This window comes from Kryptolebias marmoratus, linkage group LG16 (assembly GCF_001649575.2).
Source record: "Kryptolebias marmoratus isolate JLee-2015 linkage group LG16, ASM164957v2, whole genome shotgun sequence".
In the NCBI taxonomy this organism is placed as follows: domain Eukaryota; kingdom Metazoa; phylum Chordata; class Actinopteri; order Cyprinodontiformes; family Rivulidae; genus Kryptolebias; species Kryptolebias marmoratus.
The window spans coordinates 24,334,289-24,355,773 of record NC_051445.1 but is presented as its reverse complement, the minus strand read 5'-3'; the positions used below and the strand labels follow the sequence as shown (position 1 = coordinate 24,355,773).

Genomic DNA, 21,485 nt, shown 5'->3' with positions numbered 1-21,485 from the left:
TTCTTTTTCCGTTTTGCATTAAAGCTGGGTCAAGCCGACCCCTCCCAAGGCGATTCTTTTCAAACGGAGCTGCCAAAGCGCCTCCTCTGCCACAAATGTAGCCAGTATCGATGCCATGCTCAAAAACTGATTCAAAAGAGACTTACATGTTTCAAAGCATGCTGGGAATTGGGGGCTAGGCGAAAGCCCAAAGTATTAAAGCCGAGATAGGCGACATATGTGCTGAAGTCCAGCTCTGCAGCAGTGATGCACAATGAGATGCTGAAGGATTTTTTTTTTTTGTGGACTATATTTTGTCTTGATTAAAAGGAAAAATCCACATCATATTTTGTTTTTCTTTTCTTTTTTTTTTTGCCATGTTGACATTACGGGCTTGAAAAGTGAATGAAAGAATGTGAGGTCGTTTGCAATGAAACTGAAAAGAGATTTAGATTTTTTTTTTCCTTTGAATGAAAGTTCCACATTTGACTATTAATCTTAATTAACAGCCCCGTGTCATTTCATTGCTGTCAAACCTCTCAGGTAATTAGGTCAAAGCAGTGAAAACATTTGTGATGCGATCACTTCATCCTTATTTCAAACACCAAAGATTTCGAAGGACACAGCCGAGCTGGTAAAGGAGTAAGAGACAGAACAGTGCTGAGTGATTTCAAGTTAATTAAAGATGGTTTCATGAGCCCTGTTTTATGCCCTGATATTCAAAGATTTCCTCAGAAAGTATCAATGGCAGATTTGTGAAAAGAGGTTTTTAATTAGTGAAAAAAAATGTGTTGAGATTTTTTTTAATTTTTTTTATAGCTGATATCTGTATTTTATCAGAAGATGGCGAAGAAGAAAAGAAATCATTCATCCAAATCCCCAAAGGGTCTCATTGTTATCGCAATATACTGTTCCTCTGGAAATCGCAGGGCAGAATGGAAATTCTGAGCTGAAGTGTGGAGCTGCGTTTGCATATTTATTCAGCTGTCATTTCTATCTGAGCAGATCATCAGAGGAGATAAACTAAAGAGATGAGGGAATAATGGCTCTCGCTGAGAGGCTGCCGGATGATACGAGCATGTTCCTGAAAAACACCAGGAATCTGGGTAAACAAAAAAAAAACAAAACAAAACAAAAAACCCCTCCTCTACAAAGCCATGCAAAATGAGCTGCCGTTAATGATGGTGATGATGGCAGTTATAATGATGATGAAGATGCCGTGAACGAAACTGAAAATTATGGACATGTTTAAAGGAGCAACAATGAAAAACAAAAGAGAAACTTTTTTCTTTTCTCTCTCTCTCTCTCTCTCTCTCTCTCTCTCTCTCTCTCTCTCTCTCTCTCTCTCTCGCCGTGGAAGCAGCTGCTTTAATAAAACATGTGAAAAAAAATCTTTGTAGTAGAATTCCAAAACAGGGGGCACTAAGAGTTTTCCTCATTAACTCACTCATTTTACTCTTTCATGGCCAACAATCACACAGACACTGACCTGCCCACAGAAATCAGGACTGCCAAAACTTTTCTCGGAGAAGAAAACTTGATGTTCCTGGAAAGAATAACTGACATCTTCTGAAACTGAATATCAAAACAGTAGAGAGGCATGCTCCTATTTGGACCACATACTTCCTTTAAACACCCTGTGGCACCTGATGACCTTTTATCTCACCGCTGCAACGAAAACAGACATTCATCTACTATATACTGGCCCCCCTCATCATTTATCCCTCAAAGTGCACACACTCAGCGAGGGCAATATAGGACAACAACACCCAAGGAAGTGACAAGAGGACAGGGAGCAGAAACTCTGCTCAATGCTGCCATCTAGTGGCTGCAGAAGGAGAGCCGGGGTACCAGCCCAGGCTCAGCACCCCAGTGAAAGCTCTCCCCTGCCTCTGCAGAGGAAGTTTGGATAACAATTATCTGTTGTATTTGCATTAATGTGATTGCTTTGTCTGCAGACTCATCTGACTGCAATTATAAAGAGTAGCATTAAAACACTAATTAATTAACTCAATTGTGGCTAGATTGATTAATTCTAAACAAACATGAGATCGCAAGCAAGCAAATGAGCTCTGGAGTGCCGACGCATCTGGGAGAGCTGCTTGCAGAAGACATTTTGATTATCTGCAGACACATGTAGTTGCAAATCTTTTAATTAACACAAACAGATAGAGGGAGCGAGTCGGTCGTACAACTATCCTGCTTGTGACTTGGAATCATATTTTGGTGAGGTTTTTCTTTTTCTTTTTTTTTAAGGCATGTGAGGGTCTGGCTGTGGCTTTCAGACAGGGATAGGAAAGGAGCTTAATTGTTACAAAGTTTGCTGCACATGTGCATGAGTGAGGATATTGTGGTGTAAGTCAGTGGTGTGGGTTCGTGTAACAAAATTGATCTTGACATGAAAAGTCATCTCCCAAAAAACAAACACACAACAACAACAAAAAAAAGTTAATCAAATCCTGATCAAAATGAAGCAGATGGTCACATAAATCATCCATTCACATGTTGGAGTGATGTCTCCGTTGCAGAACAATGAATCACTGCCTTTCAGTGCCAGAGTGAAAACATAAGGGCTGGGATGAATACAAGTTATTTCATCCAAACACATCATTTAGCTGCACCTCATAGATTGAATTCAACTGTAAAAAAAAAAAAAAATAATAATAATAATAATAAAATCTTCAAAAGATTAAAATAAATGGCAAAAGAAAAAAAAATCTGTTTTTAAATGTCCTTTTTTTTCATTTATAGAAATTTCAATCATGATTTCCCCCCAGGTGGGTGATTTTGATAGGAAATGTTTCATTTCCAGCACAGATACACCATCATTATCCTTCAAAATTCAGGACTCCTGAACGAGATTTAAAAAGGGAGCAGTTAGTCAGAGTGCTGTCAGTATCTGCACATGCAGAAAAGCCCAATCAGAGAGATACCAGTAAAGTGCATGTAATACTTTAGAGATTTAATGCAGTTTTTAATTGGATAGAGGCCCATTATTTTTCAATACAGAAGGGGCACTGAGGCACATAAAGCTCTTGAATATTTTTGCAAATCATGTTCAACAGCATAATGATTAACCATGGCACTAAATTTGCCTGACAAAATGAAAAGCAAACTTCATGCAAGGCGTAATTTAATTGTTTCCCTTCACATTTTCTGCCTCCCATTGTTGGAAGCTTAACATTTTTAGAGGCTGCTGAACGGCTGCCTTGTGATGCTTCAGCTGCAACAATCTGACTGACAAATGTTTGGTGGTGGCTGCAGACTTCTCAGCGTCTTCGTGGGGCATTTTTATTTTTATTTTTTTCCCCAGAATTTTTTTTTTTAGGTAACATTTTATATATAAAGCTTACTACACAGTTCCTTTCTCTCTTTCTCTGCTGCAAAACAACATCACTCAGTCTGGGTTATACAAAAACAATTATCCTGAAGCATATATCCATTATTTCAGCTTTCTTTTTGTCCAAATAAACTCCAGTTTTTCTTAAGAAAACAACAAAAGGCAATCAAATTACAGAGTTTATTTATTATTTATATTTACTAAAATAATACAAGTGCATCATATATTCTGAATAAATTATATCATATCTGCCATTACTGAGCAGTATGGTTTACTAACATATCACATGACTGTGTTAAGCATGTCGTCGCCTCACAATAAACATTATAGCAGACAGTACAGTAGGTAACGTTTCAACCCGAGGAGAACACTGCCATCTGGGTGGTGAGAGGTGGTACTGCAGTCTTGGGCTTTCTTTTTTCACACACGCAGTGCATTTACCTGTTTTAAGAAAACACAAACCTATGGCTGCAAAAAGAAAACAGGAACAGAAAAAATGTAAACATGAGAATAAAAAAAAATGATACAAAAGATATACACTTGGGTAAATAGGTAACATTTTAGGAGTTTGGTTTTCTTTTTTTGTATTTTCAAGCTAAAGCATTACAAATATCAGCAGATTGAACATTCCAGAGGATTACAACTCTGGAAGCTCTGTCACCAAGAGTCTGCCTCCTGGTGTGAGGGACGGAAAGCAGTGGGCACCAGATGACCTGAGGTTCCAGGATGGACTGGAGATGTGATAGAGGTCAGAGAGATAGAGGGAGAGTTGTAAGTTACTTCTTAGAACTGAAGTGTAAAGGATGATTTCATAGAGGTGTGAAATACTGGCCTCGGTTTCAGGAGTGTGTGATAGTGTTTTCCCTGACTGGGATGATATGCAGGGTTTTTTGGCTCACTGTGATAGATGCAGATGGGAACAACAGTGACTGGGTCGGACAGACTGCTGCAGACCTGCATGTATGGTCATCCAGCATAAAGTCAGGGAAATTTGTGAATCATGGGAACCGGAGGAGAAATAGGGCCTTACAAGAACTCTACTAATGGGTTCAACTTTTGAATACTATTTTAAGTTAGGTCATCATAAAAAGAGCTGTAAAGAACCAAACACTAAGACACTTTGGTTACCTATACAGTGTATTTTCTTATGGCATAAAGTGCGTAAAATCACGTTTTATTTTAGTCAAATTTAGGATGGTAAAAAGCTTTATAATAACACTATCTGAAGGGAATATTTTGAAAAAAAAACAAGCAGGCAAAATAAACTAAAAAGCAGCTGAAATTACTGAAACATCCCCAGAAATGACAAAATGACTGCTGTGGTGCTGCTGCTGCCTTTTCCCCTGATGTGCAGAGCCTCTAACACACATGCTCTGTATCTGCAGGAGGATGTGTGAATATGAGCACAGACACAGTAAACAAGCCTCTTGCTGCCTGAGCAGGAAGCACTGATAATCTGCCTGAGAACTATCTTATGTCACGTTTTAGTGCATGCTATGCTCCTCTGATGCCAGAGTTGCACCGAGTCAACACTCAAAGCCGTGCTTGTCAAAATTCAGCGTTGTAAAAGGTAAAAAAGGAAGTGACATCTGTGTTGGTTTGTAGGGCTGGCAGTTGAAATAAGATGATAACAACAGCATTCCTCTAAATCCAGCAGAATGGCAACTTTCCTCATTCAGCAACACTGAGACTTTTGAGTAGATGCCATTGCTGCCTCATTGGTTTTTCACTCCCTCTGATTACTCCTCTCATCTTATGTAAATCCTCTTAAGTCACATGTTATTGTTTATTGCAACTGTGAAGGTTAGGTGTTCCTAAGCCCTGTGCGTGCGCTTATCTCACCAGCGCATGCATCTTTGTCTCTCCAATGTGTCTTGTTTTCGTAATACACTAATGGATGAGAAAAGTTGTCTGGACTGATGCAGAACAGACAACCAATCCACTGCAGTCAAATGATAATCTCTCCCAGTGGCTAACAACTCTTGATGAAAGAGAGGCAGCTGCATGCTCCAGGGATATCACAGCATTATCAGAGGAAGGCTGTTTTGTCGGGATTTTTCAATTTTTATTATGCACCAAATGTAAACAAATTACAGTAGATTTTTGATGGTTGAAGTCAAAAGTTAACTTGGTGAAAAATTAGCTTCAGAGCATTTGTGTCGACTTGATGCTAATAATTATAAGTCCGCATTATTCTTATGTTAATTCCTTTGCAATCCCGGTCCAATATATCTGATTAAGAATCAATGATAATACATATATCATCCCCAAACACTACGATAGATCTTATTATCAACATATTTTCTTATGGACAGTACCAATTTAGATAATCTGTTTGTTTGTTCTAGCCTGTAGGCCTCACTGATCTAAGTTCATACAACCTGTTTTGTTTTTTAGCAAAAAGTATACAGTATATCCTCGGGATTGTTTTGACTACAACAAATCCATATGTGAAACATGTTGTGCTGTTTCTCACAGATTACTTAATTACCGTAATAGTCTGGTCTATATTCTGCATTGTCTTCAACTTCTGACATTTTCTCATCTATATCATCTTTCATGACAGTTTCCTGGCTTCTCTCCTTGTAACCAGTGTCATGACCTAAAATCTGATCAAGGGCCTCAGTAACAGAATATTGTTTGGTTGTTGTGATGCCAAATGAATTATTTGCACGACCTCAAAACATCTTTATGTATATAATTGAAACAATGTTGTGTTTATGTGTGTATCCACTCACAGGCAAATCCATCTGAGGTTGTGTGAAAGATATTTTGTTCATCTGCTGAAATCAGTTGTATACCCTCTTGAAATATTAATTTCTAATGATTGAATTTTTTGGACTGGGAATATTACAGTGGTATTAAAGTAAATATTTATATATACCAAAATATTTGTCTCTTTGTCTGTTCAGATGCCTTTTTGAGACAAACTTGTGCAACTCAAGCAGATAAAAGGAACCAATTTTCTTCCATCCATCCATTGTTTAACCCATTTGATCCTGTTCAGGGCTGCAGGAAGTTGGTGCCTGTCTTAGGCAGGAGGTGGGGCACACTCTGGACAGGTTGCCAGTCTATCACAGGACCACACTGAGTGGAGAAAAAATAAATAAAAAACAATCCAGTTTGACCAGAACAAAACAGGAAGGTAAACCTGTGTATCATTACAGAGGACAGCGGAACAGTGGGGACTTTACCAGAAATGAAACTGGGATAATGTTTGTCCTTTGAGTACATTAATAATCTGGTTCCCAGCTGGAGGAAGAGTAAAAACAACATGTCTGTGTGTGGTAGCAGAAAAACATGCATTTATTTGACTTTTTGAAAACTTGTGCCTTGCCAAAAACACTGATATGTTTACTCAAAACATCTGTTTTTAGCCTTTAACTGTTGTAATATGACCTCTCTCTGCTCTGAGTGTGTCAGATGTTGCATTTGTTTAGTTGCTGTAAATATAGCACTAACTACAAGATATTTGTTTTTCTTTAGACATGACACAGTTTAGGTCTGTTGGGCCGTCATGAGTCCTGCTGTTGCACAAAGTATACATTGAGATTGACTCTCAGCTTCTGTTACTCCCAATTTTTGCTCAACATCTCTTAAGTTGACTGAGTTACAGCCATTTTTCACGTTTTCCAATGTCACTTAGCTGTAGTGAGCATTTTGAATGGGATTGACTCCAAAAGCTAATCAGTTATAGACGTACATTGAATGATTACTTTAATTAAAATGTATCCAAAGGTTCATCAGATATTTTGCTAACATGACATAAAAACAAATATGTATACACACACGCAGACAAGCGCAAAAGTATTATTAATCTTTTACCTTCAGTGGTGGGTTATAATTATAGGAGGATTTTTTTTCCTGATGATTAATGTTTTACAGATGTACACTGACAGGATCAAGTGTTTTTTTTAAATTATGATCAACATAATTGTACTCTGCAGGCTCTCAAACCTTATTTTCTGTCGTTTGTTGTAATCAAATTTCATCCACATTTATACTTCTGTTTATCTTTAATGTAATATGCACTAAATGCCTGATAAAATGATGTAAACTAAAAACAAGAGCCTGTATATATAATTCATGTTTGAATCTGCTCTGTCTTTTAGATGTACAAATCCAGAGGTTAAACCTCTTTTCTGTTTATTTTGCACTTTTTGGGTAATAAATGCAACCAATGTGTTGAAGATGACTGCTTAGAGGATTCATTTGGCCTATAAGTAGTTTGCAACAATCAGAACTTAACCTCCTGAGAGGCTTCACTGCAAAAGTTAATTATTAGAACCCTAATAATCCCATTGTACTTTCTAATTTCAATAGGTCCCCAGACACACTGACACCAACCTGTCCTATAGAGCTGAAATTATTCTGAATATTCAAAGCAGATCTTTTCAATCATTTTTAGGCTCAGAATTATACATATTTTCAGCATTACAATTAACAGGTTTACTTTGATTTTAGTTATTGCCACTGTTTTCTTTAAGCCTATATAACTGAACATTTATTTATTGCAGTTCTTATCAGATGTATTTAGGGTGAAATTACAACTTTTGCCTTCTGTCTGTCATTGCTATAACTAGTGACAGACTAACTAACTAGACTTACTAGTGATGGGACCAACAGGACCTACTAATAATAAAACTTACAAGAATAACTAGTTATGGGGCTAACAAGACTAAAGATGGAATGAACAAGATAAACTAGTGGTGAAACTAAAGGTACTAACTAGTGAAAAGACTAACATGATTAACTAATAATATGAATAATCTGACTAACTAGTGATGGAACTAATGAGAACAACTCATGTTGGGACTAACAGTACCAACCAGTCTAGTTGATATTGGGGTCTTTCTGTGTGGAGTTTGCATGTTCTCCTTGTGTTTGTGTGGGTTTTCTCCGGGCGCTCCGGTTTCCTCCCACAGTCTAAGAAACATGCAGCATGTTAGGCTGCCTTCAGGCCCAGGCCTCCCTTGAAAAGAGATCTGTGATCTCAATAGGATTTGCCTGGTTAAACAAAGGATAATAATAATAATAATAATAATAATAATAATAATAATAATAATAATAATAATAATAATAATAATAATAATAATAAGGCTGTGAGCCAGCACCCAGATAGCTGTTTTGGAGATGAAAGATGAAAGAGCTGAGCCAAATAACTTACATCATATAAAAGAGCTATAATTTCCATCACTAGTTTTACCTGGACTCAAATACTGAACACCAGAGGCTGAGACAGACAGATGGTTAGAAGATTTATTTACACTGCTGAATATACTGTATGAAACAGAACTTGGTCAACAAAATTCTTAGAGGCAGAAGAGATAGTACTGGTGAAAGTTCCAGAGAGTGAATTGTTTGGTCAGTTTGCATGTTGACTTATTGCTTCTAGGTCCACAGGGAAGATGAGTGGTCCCAGGAGAAAGTGGACAGTGGGCAAGCAGTATCCAGGTATATCATAGTTGAAATGGGCTTGAAAATGTGAACAAAACTAGAAAAGTCATGAGTGCACAATGGAGATCCAATAAAGTTGTTAACAGCAACCACAAGGGACTACAAATGATGGAATCCTTGAAGGAAGGTAAGTTCCAGATCTGACCTTTGCTTCTTTGTCTCAGAAATCATCTGATCAGTGATAAATAAAGCCTCACTCTCAGTAAAACACAAGAACATACAGTAATAACTAGACACAGGAATGTAGTGTGGAAGTTGAAGCTGAAACCACATGAGTGCCCCAGGTAGGCTGGGTGCAGAATAAGTCTTCGGTTCATGTAAACAAATTGGATTTTTGCCTTATTAAAAAATGAAAATATACATCAGACAACGCTTCTTTTTTTTCATTTGTGTAATTAGTTACTAAACATCCCGAGTGCAAAGACTCTGAATCCACTGGTTCAACTAGTGATTTATGCATTGATTTGCTTCACTCGTTTTTATCTCAGATTTGCAGCGGTCCCAAGGAACCAAAGAAAGAGTCAAGAATTGGAACCAAATCAAAATAAATTTCAGACACATCATATCTTTCTCATATGTTGAAGGTTGCAGCTCCGTGCAAACAGGAATACAGGAGTCCTGCTGTCTTAGTTTGTTGGTGGAGACTGGCAAGTGTGGCACTATTTTGACTTGATTTTTTTTATTATTATTATCTTCAAATCCTGATTAAGACCAGTTCTTTTGAGTGTTTTCACAACTAAAGACCCAGGGCATTTTAGAGTTTAAATTACCTGCTTTGGAAACATCTTTTGCATCATTTTTTTTTGTTAGTAGATATTTTTTTATTGTTTTATCTTTTTTTCTGCCTGGTTTTCTGTTTGTTTGTTTTTGTTTTTTACTTCTGATCATTTGAAGCCCTGAGAAATGAACCATTTTTTAACACAATGGGCTGCAAGGCTTCAGCTGATCATCTTGACAGGTCAAAGAAGTTCGAAAAAACAAGCAGCACAAATTCTCAAGCTTTAACACTATAAAAAAACAAAATAGAAAGGTGGCCAACGATCACCATGGTGACTGTACAGTCTGGCACCAGAGACGTGTCTGAGCTCATCCTAGAGAGCAGATGATCAGGGATGAGTAATGAGCTGCAGATGTGGCGGCTGTGAGCAGAGAATAGAAACTCCACCAGTGGGCGGGGCTCAGGAATGCACAACCAGCCCACATATCAGCCAAAGGAAGGACGGAGTTTCTGGGGAGGAGGAAAAGGACAAAGAAACTCCTTGGGACAGGCTGGAGCTGGAATCTAATAGCAAGTAAATCTACAATACCAACTTACATGTGGGTAAGACTTGTTTTGTAAGGCAGGTTTTCAGTTGATTTAAGTCTAGATCAGGCAGAAGTTATAAACTTCATTTGTCTAGAGCTGACAGCTGCAAATCTGCAGTATGTGCCACAGGATACAGAGTTTTTTTTAAAAGGTTGCTTGTTGTTTTATGACAGACCTGTAATACTGAGCAGGAATATAGATTTCTGAACCGAATCACTGAGCAAATACCTCATGTGAACTTTGAACCTAACCTGCTTGAGATCAGAGTTTAGTTCGCGCAAACTCGGATACTTCTGCACACTGTGTGACGCTCTAAGTTGCAGCTGCAGCAAAGATGGCAGAAACCAGCAGGATCCTGATTAAAGGAGGGAAAGTTGTCAACGAGGACTTCTCCGTGATCAGCGACGTTTACATTGAAAATGGAAAAATAGTAGACGTTGGACTCAATCTTCAGATCCCGGCAGGGGTGCGAGTTATCAATGCCACGGACAAACTGGTGATGCCAGGAGGGATAGACACACACACACACATGGAGCTGGCGTTTATGGGCACCAAGACTGTGGATGATTTTCATATCGGGACCAAGGTGCAGTAGGTTCATGTTACATTATATCACACAATCAAATGTTTGGTCAATGCATAAAATAGGCAAAAAAGCTAAATCAAGGTCTATCAGTCCTTGAAGGAATGCATATCACTTGGTATTTTCTGCATTCTGGCTCAATAGTTATATGATAATCTTTACTTTCCACCTTTGTGGTCATGTCTGTATGTCATCAGGCTGCTCTTGCAGGAGGGACCACAATGATCCTGGACTTTGTAATCCCTCAAAAAAGCAAGTCTCTCCTGGAGGCCTATGACCGCTGGCGTAAAACTGCTGATCCCAAAGTTTGTTGTGACTACTCCCTGCATGTCGCTGTCACGTGGTGGGGGGACCAGGTGAATGAGTTAATCACTGATAACACTTTTTTTTATTGGCAAAAAAAGCAAATAGAGTTACCAGTTGTAACTCTTTTACCACTACTCTAGGCTGTATTTCTCTAAAACATTTTTATTTTTAGGTCAAGAAAGAGATGGTGACTCTGGCCAAAGAAAAGGGAGTAAATTCCTTCAAGATGTTCATGGCCTATAAAGATGTGTTCATGCTTCAGGACTCTGAGTTATATGCTGCCTTCACTCAGTGTAAAGAGATTGGAGCTGTAGCTCAGGTACACGCTGAGAATGGAGACTTGATTGCAGAGGTTTGTATATTTAAATCTACTGATAAGAGCTTGTTTATTTTTTTCTTGCTGAAAGACATTTTATCAAGTGAAAACAGTTTTTAAATAGTGATAAGGGGCACAACAACAGACCAGCCCTTTCATACAGCTTTGTTGCGACCGTTTTGATTTTTCATCTGCAAAGTCAGAATCTAAATAAACTCAGAATGTTTCATTCGGAACGACATGCGTGCCATAACAATACAATCTACTGCCTTCAGTTTATCAAAGAAAGTCTGCTTGAGATCTGTTGGTGATTTTTGTGTAAACACACCTGAGCTCAGTGGAGGCTGTGAGTTAATTTTTTACCACAGGAGCAAACACTGGCAGAAAAAAGTCAGAGTTAAACAAAAACAGTGTCTTAAACAAATATATCATCTTAACCTTCTGACTAAACCAGCATGTCACTTAAAAACAGGCAAAAAAGATTAGGTGTTAGGTGACTTACAAAGGCTTCACAAAGGCTTCATCATAAGTATTTTGAAATTCTGTAGTTATTACCATCTCATTCTGTTCAGAGACAAAGGGCTTATTCTAAACAGGAACTTCCTGTGACTAGATTGACAATTTTAACACTGTTAGTCTTGTGATTTTATTTTAGATGTCATGGTAATAAACCGCCACTAGAGGGCAGCAAATGTTGGAACAGCAGCCAGTATTGTTCTGTTCATCTGGTTGCATTGTAATCAATTTTTGATAAATGTGCATCTAAAATTTCCAAATGATTGCAGTTTTGAATCTCATATTTTACTACAGCTTTATCCAAACTACACTTTTGCAATATATACAAAAATCCTACAACTTACGATCTTTTTCCATCAGTGGTGATACAGTCACAAAAGTGTAGGGGTGAAATGACTGTATATCTTCCTGTTTTAACATTCGTTAATCCACGTTCAAAGTTTTTCTTTATTTTCATTCAAAGTTTATTTAAACTTTAAACTGACCTCAGAATTTCCTCTTTAAAATTGGAAGTAAAGGGTTGTTTTATAATTTCACATACTTCATACATAAAACACTGTAAATACACATGTAAGGAACATGCGCGGTTCAGGAATTTGTTCAGTGCAAGTTATAGTTTTTGCACAAAGACTGTTTGGCTTAAAATCTATTCTGTAAGTCTGTCTGCTTGTCTCATGAAGAGTGTTGTCAGGGAGTGAGAGACACAGGTATGTGGTTATCATGGTAACCCCACAGAGCCACTGGCAGCAGCTTAAACATTTCCTTTGATCGTGGTTCTCTTTATGCTTCTTATATAGTTAAAATTTTAAAATGAAGGATTTTTGTCAGCTTTGATTAATAAAAGGGAAAATCTTTAAATATTATTGAGCTTTAAAAGAAGAAAAATAATCTGTGCTAGGATTTTGGGCAATAGCTATATTGGTACCTTCAAACATTTTATTAAGCAATTTTTATGAATTATAGTTTCAAATATCTTTTGTATGTACTTTTGAAAAGAAGGACTGTAGTGGTTCCTATATTTAAGGTTTCTATAAAAATGTCACTTTGTAGCATTAATTTAATATATGTTTTTGGAAACTTTCAGCCTAATATCCAAACTTCATATGATTAATCACCTCTATAAAAGCACGGGTTTTGTCAGTTTCCTGTTCTGAAGCATACAGGTGTGTGTTAACACAATGCCAGTGTGGAAAGGCATCAGCAATGATCTTAGAGAAGCAACTGTTGCTGCCCATCAATAGCAGCAAGAGTTAAAGGTCATTTCCAAACTATTTGGAGTCCATTATAATACAGAGAGAAAAGTTATTCTCAAGCTGGAAACATTTAAGGCAGCTGAGACTTTTTCCAGAAGTGGATATCCCAGCAAATTCACCCCTAGGTCAGACTGTGCAATGCACAGAGAAATTCCAAAACAAAAGAAGACAAAAACAAAACAAAACAAACAAAAAGCAACGAGATCTGTATTTCAGACTGTACAGGCCTCAGTTAGCAGGTGAAAGGTTAAAGTTCATGACAGGACAATTACAAAAAGAATGAACAAATATGATTTGTTAAAAGTGTTACACGAAGAAAGCTTGTTATCTGTTTAAAAAAACAAAAACAAACAATAAACATGGCAGCATGACTTAGGTTTACAAAGTTCCATCAGAATGAACCACAGGACTTTTGGAGCAATGTCTTTTGGACAGCTGTGACCAAAGCAGAGATGTTTACCCATAATGCATAGGTCTGTGTTCGGGGAGAAAACTAACAGCATATCAGCACAAACCCCTCAGACCAACTATCAAGCAGGGTGGTGGAGGGGTGATGATTTGGGCTTGTTTTGCAGCCACAGGACCTGGAAACCTTGAAGTCATTGAGTTGACCATGAACTCCTCCGTAGACCAAATGATATTAGTCAAATGTGAGGCCATCTGTCTGACGGCTGAAGACTGGTCCAAAATGGTTCATTAAACAGGACAATAATCCCAAACATAGAAGCTAATCCACAAAAGAATGACTAAAATAGACAAGAATAAAAGTGCTACAATGGTCCAGTCAAAGTCCAGACTGTGGTGGGACCTTCAGAGAGCTGAGCAGAAACAAATAACAGTGAACCTCAAAGCACTGAAGCAATGATGTAAAGAGTGGGCCAAAATAGCTCCACAGCTATGTGACACTCAAAGTCATGCAAAACATGATTACTGAGAGTTACTGCTGCTAATGGAGGCTCTACAAGTAGATGAATTATGGGGTGTGTTTGTTTTTTTCCAAACAGTTTTTCCATTTTGGCTTCATTTGCATTTAATAAATAATCAGCTGAGTCTTTTGGTACAATTGGATTTAATTATAAAGAATTTTACAATCTGGTAAAGATCAGATGATGTTTTAATGTCCTGTGTTACGGCATGTTATTATCATTTTTAAATTCCTCAATATTTTTGTCCAGCAGTCAAAGTTTTTACAACAGATGCATAATGTCAAATACACTGACGTTTTAATTCTATTTTATCTGGATTGATATATATATATATATATATATATGCAAATTCAGGGGGTGTTGTTTGTGCTCTAACTACACACAAAACAAACATAGTCTATGCTTAGTTTTCTTTGCTGTAAAAAAATCATTGATCATTTTAAACTTTATCTCGCTTTGTTGTATCTGGCCCTGCTGGGACCCAACAGGGGGCGAAGAAGATGCTGTCCATGGGTATCACAGGTCCTGAGGGTCATGAACTGTGTCGGCCAGAGGAAGTGGAGGCCGAGGCAACCCAACGAGCCATCACCATTGCCCATGCGGTCAACTGCCCTCTCTATGTGGTCCATGTCATGAGTAAATCTGCTGCCAAAATTGTGTCGAACGCACGCAGAGATGGTGAGTGTTGGCTGCCGTCACATGGGATTTCAAGAAGCCAATATTTTTAACCATGAACCTTTATGACCCAAAACAATTTGGTCTCTAGCAGATGGATGTTCTTCAGTTTGAATCACGTGATTCCTGAAAAATTGTTTTTAGGCTGCGTGGTGTTTGGGGAGCCAATTGCAGCTGGATTGGCCACTGATGGTACCCACTACTGGAACAGAGACTGGGCCCATGCTGCAAGCTTTGTCATGGGTCCTCCTCTCAGGCCTGACCCCAGCACCCCCGGGTACCTCATGGACCTACTGGCCAAGTAGGTGCAACTGAGACTTTTTTTTCTTCTTCTTCAATTTTTTGTTGCAGTACTTTGCAATTTGGTAATTATTACTTACACTCAGGAGGTTATGTTTTCGGTAGCATCTGTCTGTCTGTCTATAAGATTACTCAAAAAGTTATTGTTACGACCCCAGGTCTATGGGATCAGGGTGGTAACATAAATTGTGTCCAGAGGGAAAGTTGAATGTAAAATATTTTATCACAAAGAAAAGGTTCCATAAACAAGATAGAATATACTTCAACTGAACAAACATTCAATTTGGACTAACAAAAATTACTGGTAAACTAAAGTGAGTAAGGTGAAACCCCAACAACAAAATAACCAAAGTAGCAATTATAACTCAAACTCAAAACAGTCTAAGCAACCAATAACAAACTTCACCCAAGCACAAGCTTCTTAGTCAGAAGCACTAGAGTCAACTCAAACTGCTAAAGCAGAGCCAAAGGGTCACAGTACAAAATACAATAAGTTAACCAACAACAGGCTGCAGCAAACAAAGTAGGGATGGGGGGGGGTCAGCTGTACAAGGTTTGTTCCTAAAGCTATCCCACTGAGTCCAAGAGCCTGTTATAGGGTGCAGGTGGATCTCATCGTCATCTAATTGGCTCGATGTCACAGATCAGCCTGTGCTCTCATTCTGCAGCTGTATAACAGGAATGTTAAACTCCACAGCTGGACACTTCATGGGTCAAGGGTGATCACTGTTGATTTCAAGGTGATTGGGTCAACGGTCAAGGTCACAGATAACCTTGTGCTCTAACTCTGCAGCAGTGTAATGGAGGAAAATTAAACTCCACAGTTGGACACCTCTTAGGTCAAGGGTGATGAAAATCCATTTCAAGATCATGAGGTCAAAGGTCAAGGTCACAGTTGACCCTGTGCTCTAACTCTGCAACAGTGTAATGTAGGAATGTCAAACTGCCCAGCTGGACACCTCATAAGTCAAAGATGATGCCTTTTGATTTCAGGGTTCATGGGGTCAAAGGTCAATCTAAAAAGTAACTTGTTTTTGCTCCTACATTTGACCCTTTTGTTTCCTCCACCAAGGAGGTTCTGTTTCCGGTTGTGTCATTAGTTTGTTTGTCTGTCTGTTAGAAAGATCAGGTAAAAACTGATGAACAGATTTGGATGAAATGTTCAGGAAATGTTGGGGTTGTAACAAAAAACAATGGAATAAATTTTGGTGGTGATCTAGATTATGATCCAGATTGCAGTACTCTTTAATCACGCTGTGGCCTTGGCAGAGGTTTGCCCTCTCTGAGTACTTCTAGTTGTATATAATATAAAACTGCAACACATTATCTTGACAGTTATTTTGATTTTATTGCAACCTTTCAGTAATTTCTTAATTTTTCTTTCCTGTTGTTTGTACCAGTGATGATCTGACTGTGACAGGGACGGACAACTGCACCTTCTCTGTCTGCCAGAAGGCTCTAGGCAAAGATGATTTCACCAAGATCCCTAATGGAGTGAATGGTGTGGAGGACAGGATGTCTGTTATCTGGGAGAAAGGAGTGGTATGTCTACATAAAATACATGTAATTTATGTAACACTAATCAACACTGAGAAAAAACCCCATAAACAGCAGAAACAACAACTGTATCCTTCTTATGTAATCTCACTCCCAAAATGATGCCTGTTGCTGCTTGCTGAGAACTTCTTTGTGGTAAATCTAAACAAACAAGAAATTAACAAACCACCACTTTATCGATGTGCAGGAGTTTTCTCCACCTTCAAAAGTTTCACTTTGCAATAAAGTGGGAAAATGCCCCCAAACCTTTCCACATTACAGTTTATTGCTTTTTGAACTAATTAATTATTAATGTTACAGTTAACTAAAGAATTGTATTGCCTAACCTTGAAGTACAACTTTTGAATTTGTAATGCAGCAGTATAATCGTAGAGCAGAGGAAGTCTAACTAAAAACTGATATTAAAATAAATATATGGGCAGCGTTCTAAAAGTGAATGACTCCCACAGAGAAATATCTGACAGTTAGTGGCTGTAGCGCTGCATCCTATAAGTTAAAAATAAAAGTAAAAGTTTTAAAAACTGATGCAGTGGTTCACTAATCCCAGTAAGTGTAAGTGTAGTGTAATAATGTGTTGATTTTTTACTCCTATTGCTGATTAAAACATTAATATAGATTAAAGGCCTAGCATTCTTTGAAAGAATGCTTCATGTCGCCACCTTTTATAACACGGTTTTAAACTAAGATCATCTAATGGTAAGAGAGAAGCTGTAGTAGTTTAGATCAAACCTTGAAAATAACTTTATGCAAAATCTCATGCAATAATGTGAGATATTGCTAGATGTGTTATCACTCAGAGCACAGCATGTATATTGAATGACTCTTAGCTGCTACCACACTAAATGTTTGCTCGATGTCTGTAAAATTTACTGAATAATAGACATTATGTATTTGCTAAGTTTCTTTAGCTGTGGCAGCCATCTTGAATTGGGTTGAGCATTTGTTAATGAGTTGTAGATGAACCTTTAATAAATACTTTCTGTCCTTTGGTCCAAGGGATATTTTGCTAACAGACAGATTTTTTACATTTAATCCCAAACATTTAGGAAAAGATGTTGTATAAAGTGTAGCGCTTGGAGTGTGTGTTTGGAGTAGTCTGTTTTGATCAACTTGAACTGGGTTAACTCCAGATGTTAATTAGTTATACATGTACATCCATATCTCTGCCTGAGAGTTTGATTTAAATTTCATACTATAGACAAACACTTTTCACTTTGCCTTCAGCAGCAGGTAAAGATAAAAGAAGACAATCACGACAGCTTAGTTTATGATTTTTATGCATCTTGTTGTATGGATGTGCTTCTTGGGTAATAATTTTCACAGAGATAAATGTTATTATGGGAACAAAAAAGTCATTTAAAATGATTAGGCTCCTTTTAGGCCACTTTGCTGGAAGCCAATTATGATGGCCTGTTTGACTTGAGTGTTTTATATGTAAACTAAACACTACTTTTAGATTAACATAACACATTATTGACTTCTGTCTTTTCCCTCTGTGTCCGTTAACTTGTCCAGCTTGCACTTCTTTAAATATATAAACTCAATTGGTTCAATTAGTCTGAACTGATTTAAATAAAATACAGGTCTATTATTTATTTATTTTTTTTGTTTGTTTGTTTGTTTGTTTTTGTTCTCCAATCAGAAAAAGGTCTAAACCCTCAAAACTGCAGCTTGTTACAGTGTCGACTCTGCGGTTTTTTTGCCTTTACTGCAAGGAGTGTGTCTCTCCAAGGCCCCTTAAAAATTCAAACATAACACAAAGCTCACAAATTAAACATTGTAGGTGATACCTTTGCCCATGTGAGTGTACCCTGCTGGATGGTGAAGCACTAACCTTTTTTTGCCTGCTGATTTGCTTCCATGTAAAGCAAATGCTTTATGTTTTCCTCTCTCCAGCACAGCGGAAAAATGGATGAGAATCGATTTGTGGCCGTCACAAGCAGCAACGCAGCAAAAATTTTCAACTTCTACCCACAGAAGGGCCGGATCGCCAAAAACTCAGATGCTGATGTGGTTATATGGGACCCCAAAATAACAAGGTGAGGACTTTAATTCTAGTCATTCAGTCGGACGATGGGAAGCTTTTAAAACTGAGGAGTAAAGTCAGACATTCTAACGTTTTTCTTAGCTGTCACACACGTTGCTGCTGAAACAAACTTGAAAGCATGTCTTCAGGGTGACAGACATTCGGTTAAATAGGATACGGTTTTATAAATTTGACTGTAGAAATAAATAAATATAGCTAACTAAAAAAAGACATGATGTATGTTTTATGTTGATCCACCTCAGCACACCACGTAAGCTGATTACGTCTGAGCCCCATCAAAAAGTCTGGGTGTCAGCTCTTATCTGCAGCTTCAAATTAACGCATAACACAATTTACATTTGAATCCAACACCTGGTAACCCAATGTGGAGATGAGTAATTTTTATCTATGGTTGTTTGTTTTTTTTTTAGAAAAAGATTATTTTAGGAAAAGATTTTAATCCACTTATATAAGCTTGCTGCATCAGTAAGATGACGCTGATTGGTTACTGTGAGAATCCTAAAACTGACAAATGCTTCATGTGGGAGGTAAACTGATATTCATAGCACAGAACAAGCTGTCTTAATGTTATTTCCAGTAACCGGCTTAGGATATCACGACTCTATATGGCTCATGTGTTCGATTTTTTTTGTTTTCTTATTATTCCTTTGGATTCTCAGTATGCAGCAGAGGACAGAAGGTCTTCTGTGAAGCATTTGCACAGATGCAGAAACACAGAGGACAGTTTGCATTCAGCAGTACCACAGTCAGGCTTATATAACTGAGAACGGCAATGCATTGCTCTGCTTCCTGTTGGATCTTGATTGAGCCCCTCTGGGAGATCACTAACAGCTCATGTGAATTGAAGAATACATTAAACCTCAGTGTAATTTGCTGTAAATGAGTTCACTGGTTACATGCTTAAGCTTATGTGAGTGGCCTGGGAGCATATTTTTCTCCTCTCAGGCCTGTAATCCCCGGACCTTGCTTGTTTTTTCTTGCTGTCGGTGTTGTCTTCGTATTCTCAGTACATGTCTGCAGATGTCAGTTGGTTCCAGCCATGAGGCTGCCTCATGTTTTACTGTAGCAGCCGTGAATTCATCTGTGAAACTGCGTAATTAATTGCCCTAGAGGCAAGAGTCGTCTCATAACATCCGGGACCAGGGACCACAAACAGTTGCATAACCAAAGACACTGGGGAGGTTCACACAGTTGTCTTATTTCTCATAAATGGGCTACTTGAATAATGAAGACACATCTTGTTTTTGTCAGTGCACACTCTAGGTCTAATGTCTGGCTTTGCAAATCAACAGGAAATGTGTGTGCAAACACAATCAAAGAGGGGGAAATTAGCACTTAGTGCTGTTTTAAGAAAAGACTGAGTCCAAATTATAAGACTGTTTCCTTGCTGATCTAGAATTTCATTCAGATGTGATGTATTTGTTCGGCATCATCAGCCCATCTTGTGCAAAGTGTCGATTAGGAAGAAATTTTCTCCATTTTCCAGTAAGTCAACCTAATGAAATTGTGCTTAAAACCATGACATAGCAACTTCTGCCAACTGTGGGGTTGTTTACACTACATTTTTGTTCAGCTGTTTGTGTACACAACAACAGCACTTGTTTTCTCTAAAATCGAAGCTTTCTGAATCCAGGTCTCAGAGTGGAGATTTTCTGACACTTGCACTGCATTTCAAAGTAAGCCGCAATGTGTGAAATAGCACATGCGCAGCACAGATGGCTGGAGTCATTAAATGTTCTGCACGAGCAGATCAACAATAATAGCAAATAGCAGAGTGAGGTTTATGTTACTCGCCCTTTTCAACATGTAGCAGCAACCCAATCTCACTATAAGTCCAAACAAAAATCATGTGTTTTCACCATTTTGGATGTAACTGTTTACTTCCTCCAGACTGCATGTACGCCTCATCAGTGTTGCCAGATATACGATAATAACCCTTTTTATAACATAGTTTTAAGGTCAAATGCCCCTCTTTTTCTGTGCACATGTTCACCAACCACAACACACAACTAATCTTAAAACGTTCCCCCTCTAAGTGCACCTTACATATGATAGTTTGGGTCAAAATACAATAATTTTAAAACAACAGTATGATAGTTCATCATTTCTGTTATTGCTATCGGGCAACCCTGCCTGGCATAGAAATTACAGCAGATTTAATGAGCACAGCCATATCCATGTAAATACATTTTTTTTTCTTTTTCTTGTTGATTCACCTCAATAAACATTGAAAAAACACTAACATTTCCAGAGAATTTCTCATGTAAACAGGGCCTATTTATATATATATATATACTCTTCATGGTGAAATGGCTCTAAAAAGTCGCAGCACAAAGCACAGTGGCTAACATACAGTTTAGCAACTTCTGTTTTGATTGTTCATCGCACTATATTTAACAACTGCATTCAAGAGGCCAAGAACGGGGGTCCAAGGAGAACAAAGATTAGAGGTCACTCATTGTGATGCTAATGTATGGGGCGCCGTTTGTAAACGAGCTTGTGCTCAAAATTCATGCCTAAATTTTGTCACATTTAGCTTCAAACACTGTTTAAAAATGTAGTGTGGATTTTCTGATGTCACTTTTTACAACATTTAGCTAGTTAAATGTAATTGTTACAGCTACATGCTAAATAAAGCGGCAATGGTGGTGAAGAGCGACAAATTATTTTGCTATATTACACTTTAAGTGACACAACATGATTTTTTACAACATTTTTAGGCGAGAATGTGGCTTTGAAAGTCTCAAATATTTGCTCGGTTCATCAGTATATGACCTTATTACAAAATTGTTTTGACACTTTCGGACATGCCTGCTCCGCTCGCCAGCTGTCAGCTGGCCGAGCGTTTCACGTTCGGTACACCGGGGGAGAACGCCTGACTCCCGGCACATTGTTATAAAAACTCCAGCTAGCTTTCCCAATGA

General features: G+C 38.0%; 1 protein-coding gene across 4 annotated transcripts in view; it reads left to right on the top strand.

Moving 5' to 3' along the window:
• Positions 1 to 9,974: 9,974 nt before the first annotated feature.
• The window catches only part of dpys (dihydropyrimidinase), a 14,639-nt gene continuing 3,128 nt past the window's right edge, over positions 9,975 to 21,485 (top strand). Inside the window, exons 1-8 of one of the 4 annotated variants that reach the window (XM_017413262.3) lie at positions 9,979 to 10,097; positions 10,400 to 10,668; positions 10,863 to 11,021; positions 11,144 to 11,323; positions 14,471 to 14,660; positions 14,802 to 14,958; positions 16,358 to 16,499; positions 18,411 to 18,553. In XM_017413262.3, coding sequence (XP_017268751.1) covers positions 10,417 to 10,668; positions 10,863 to 11,021; positions 11,144 to 11,323; positions 14,471 to 14,660; positions 14,802 to 14,958; positions 16,358 to 16,499; positions 18,411 to 18,553 — 1,223 coding nt within the window. In that variant the 5' untranslated portion in view covers positions 9,979 to 10,097; positions 10,400 to 10,416. Of the gene's footprint in view, positions 10,669 to 10,862; positions 11,022 to 11,143; positions 11,324 to 14,470; positions 14,661 to 14,801; positions 14,959 to 16,357; positions 16,500 to 18,410; positions 18,554 to 21,485 lie in introns of all 4 variants that reach the window. The other 3 variants (XM_017413263.3, XM_017413264.3, XM_017413261.3) reach the window with 3 other exon arrangements.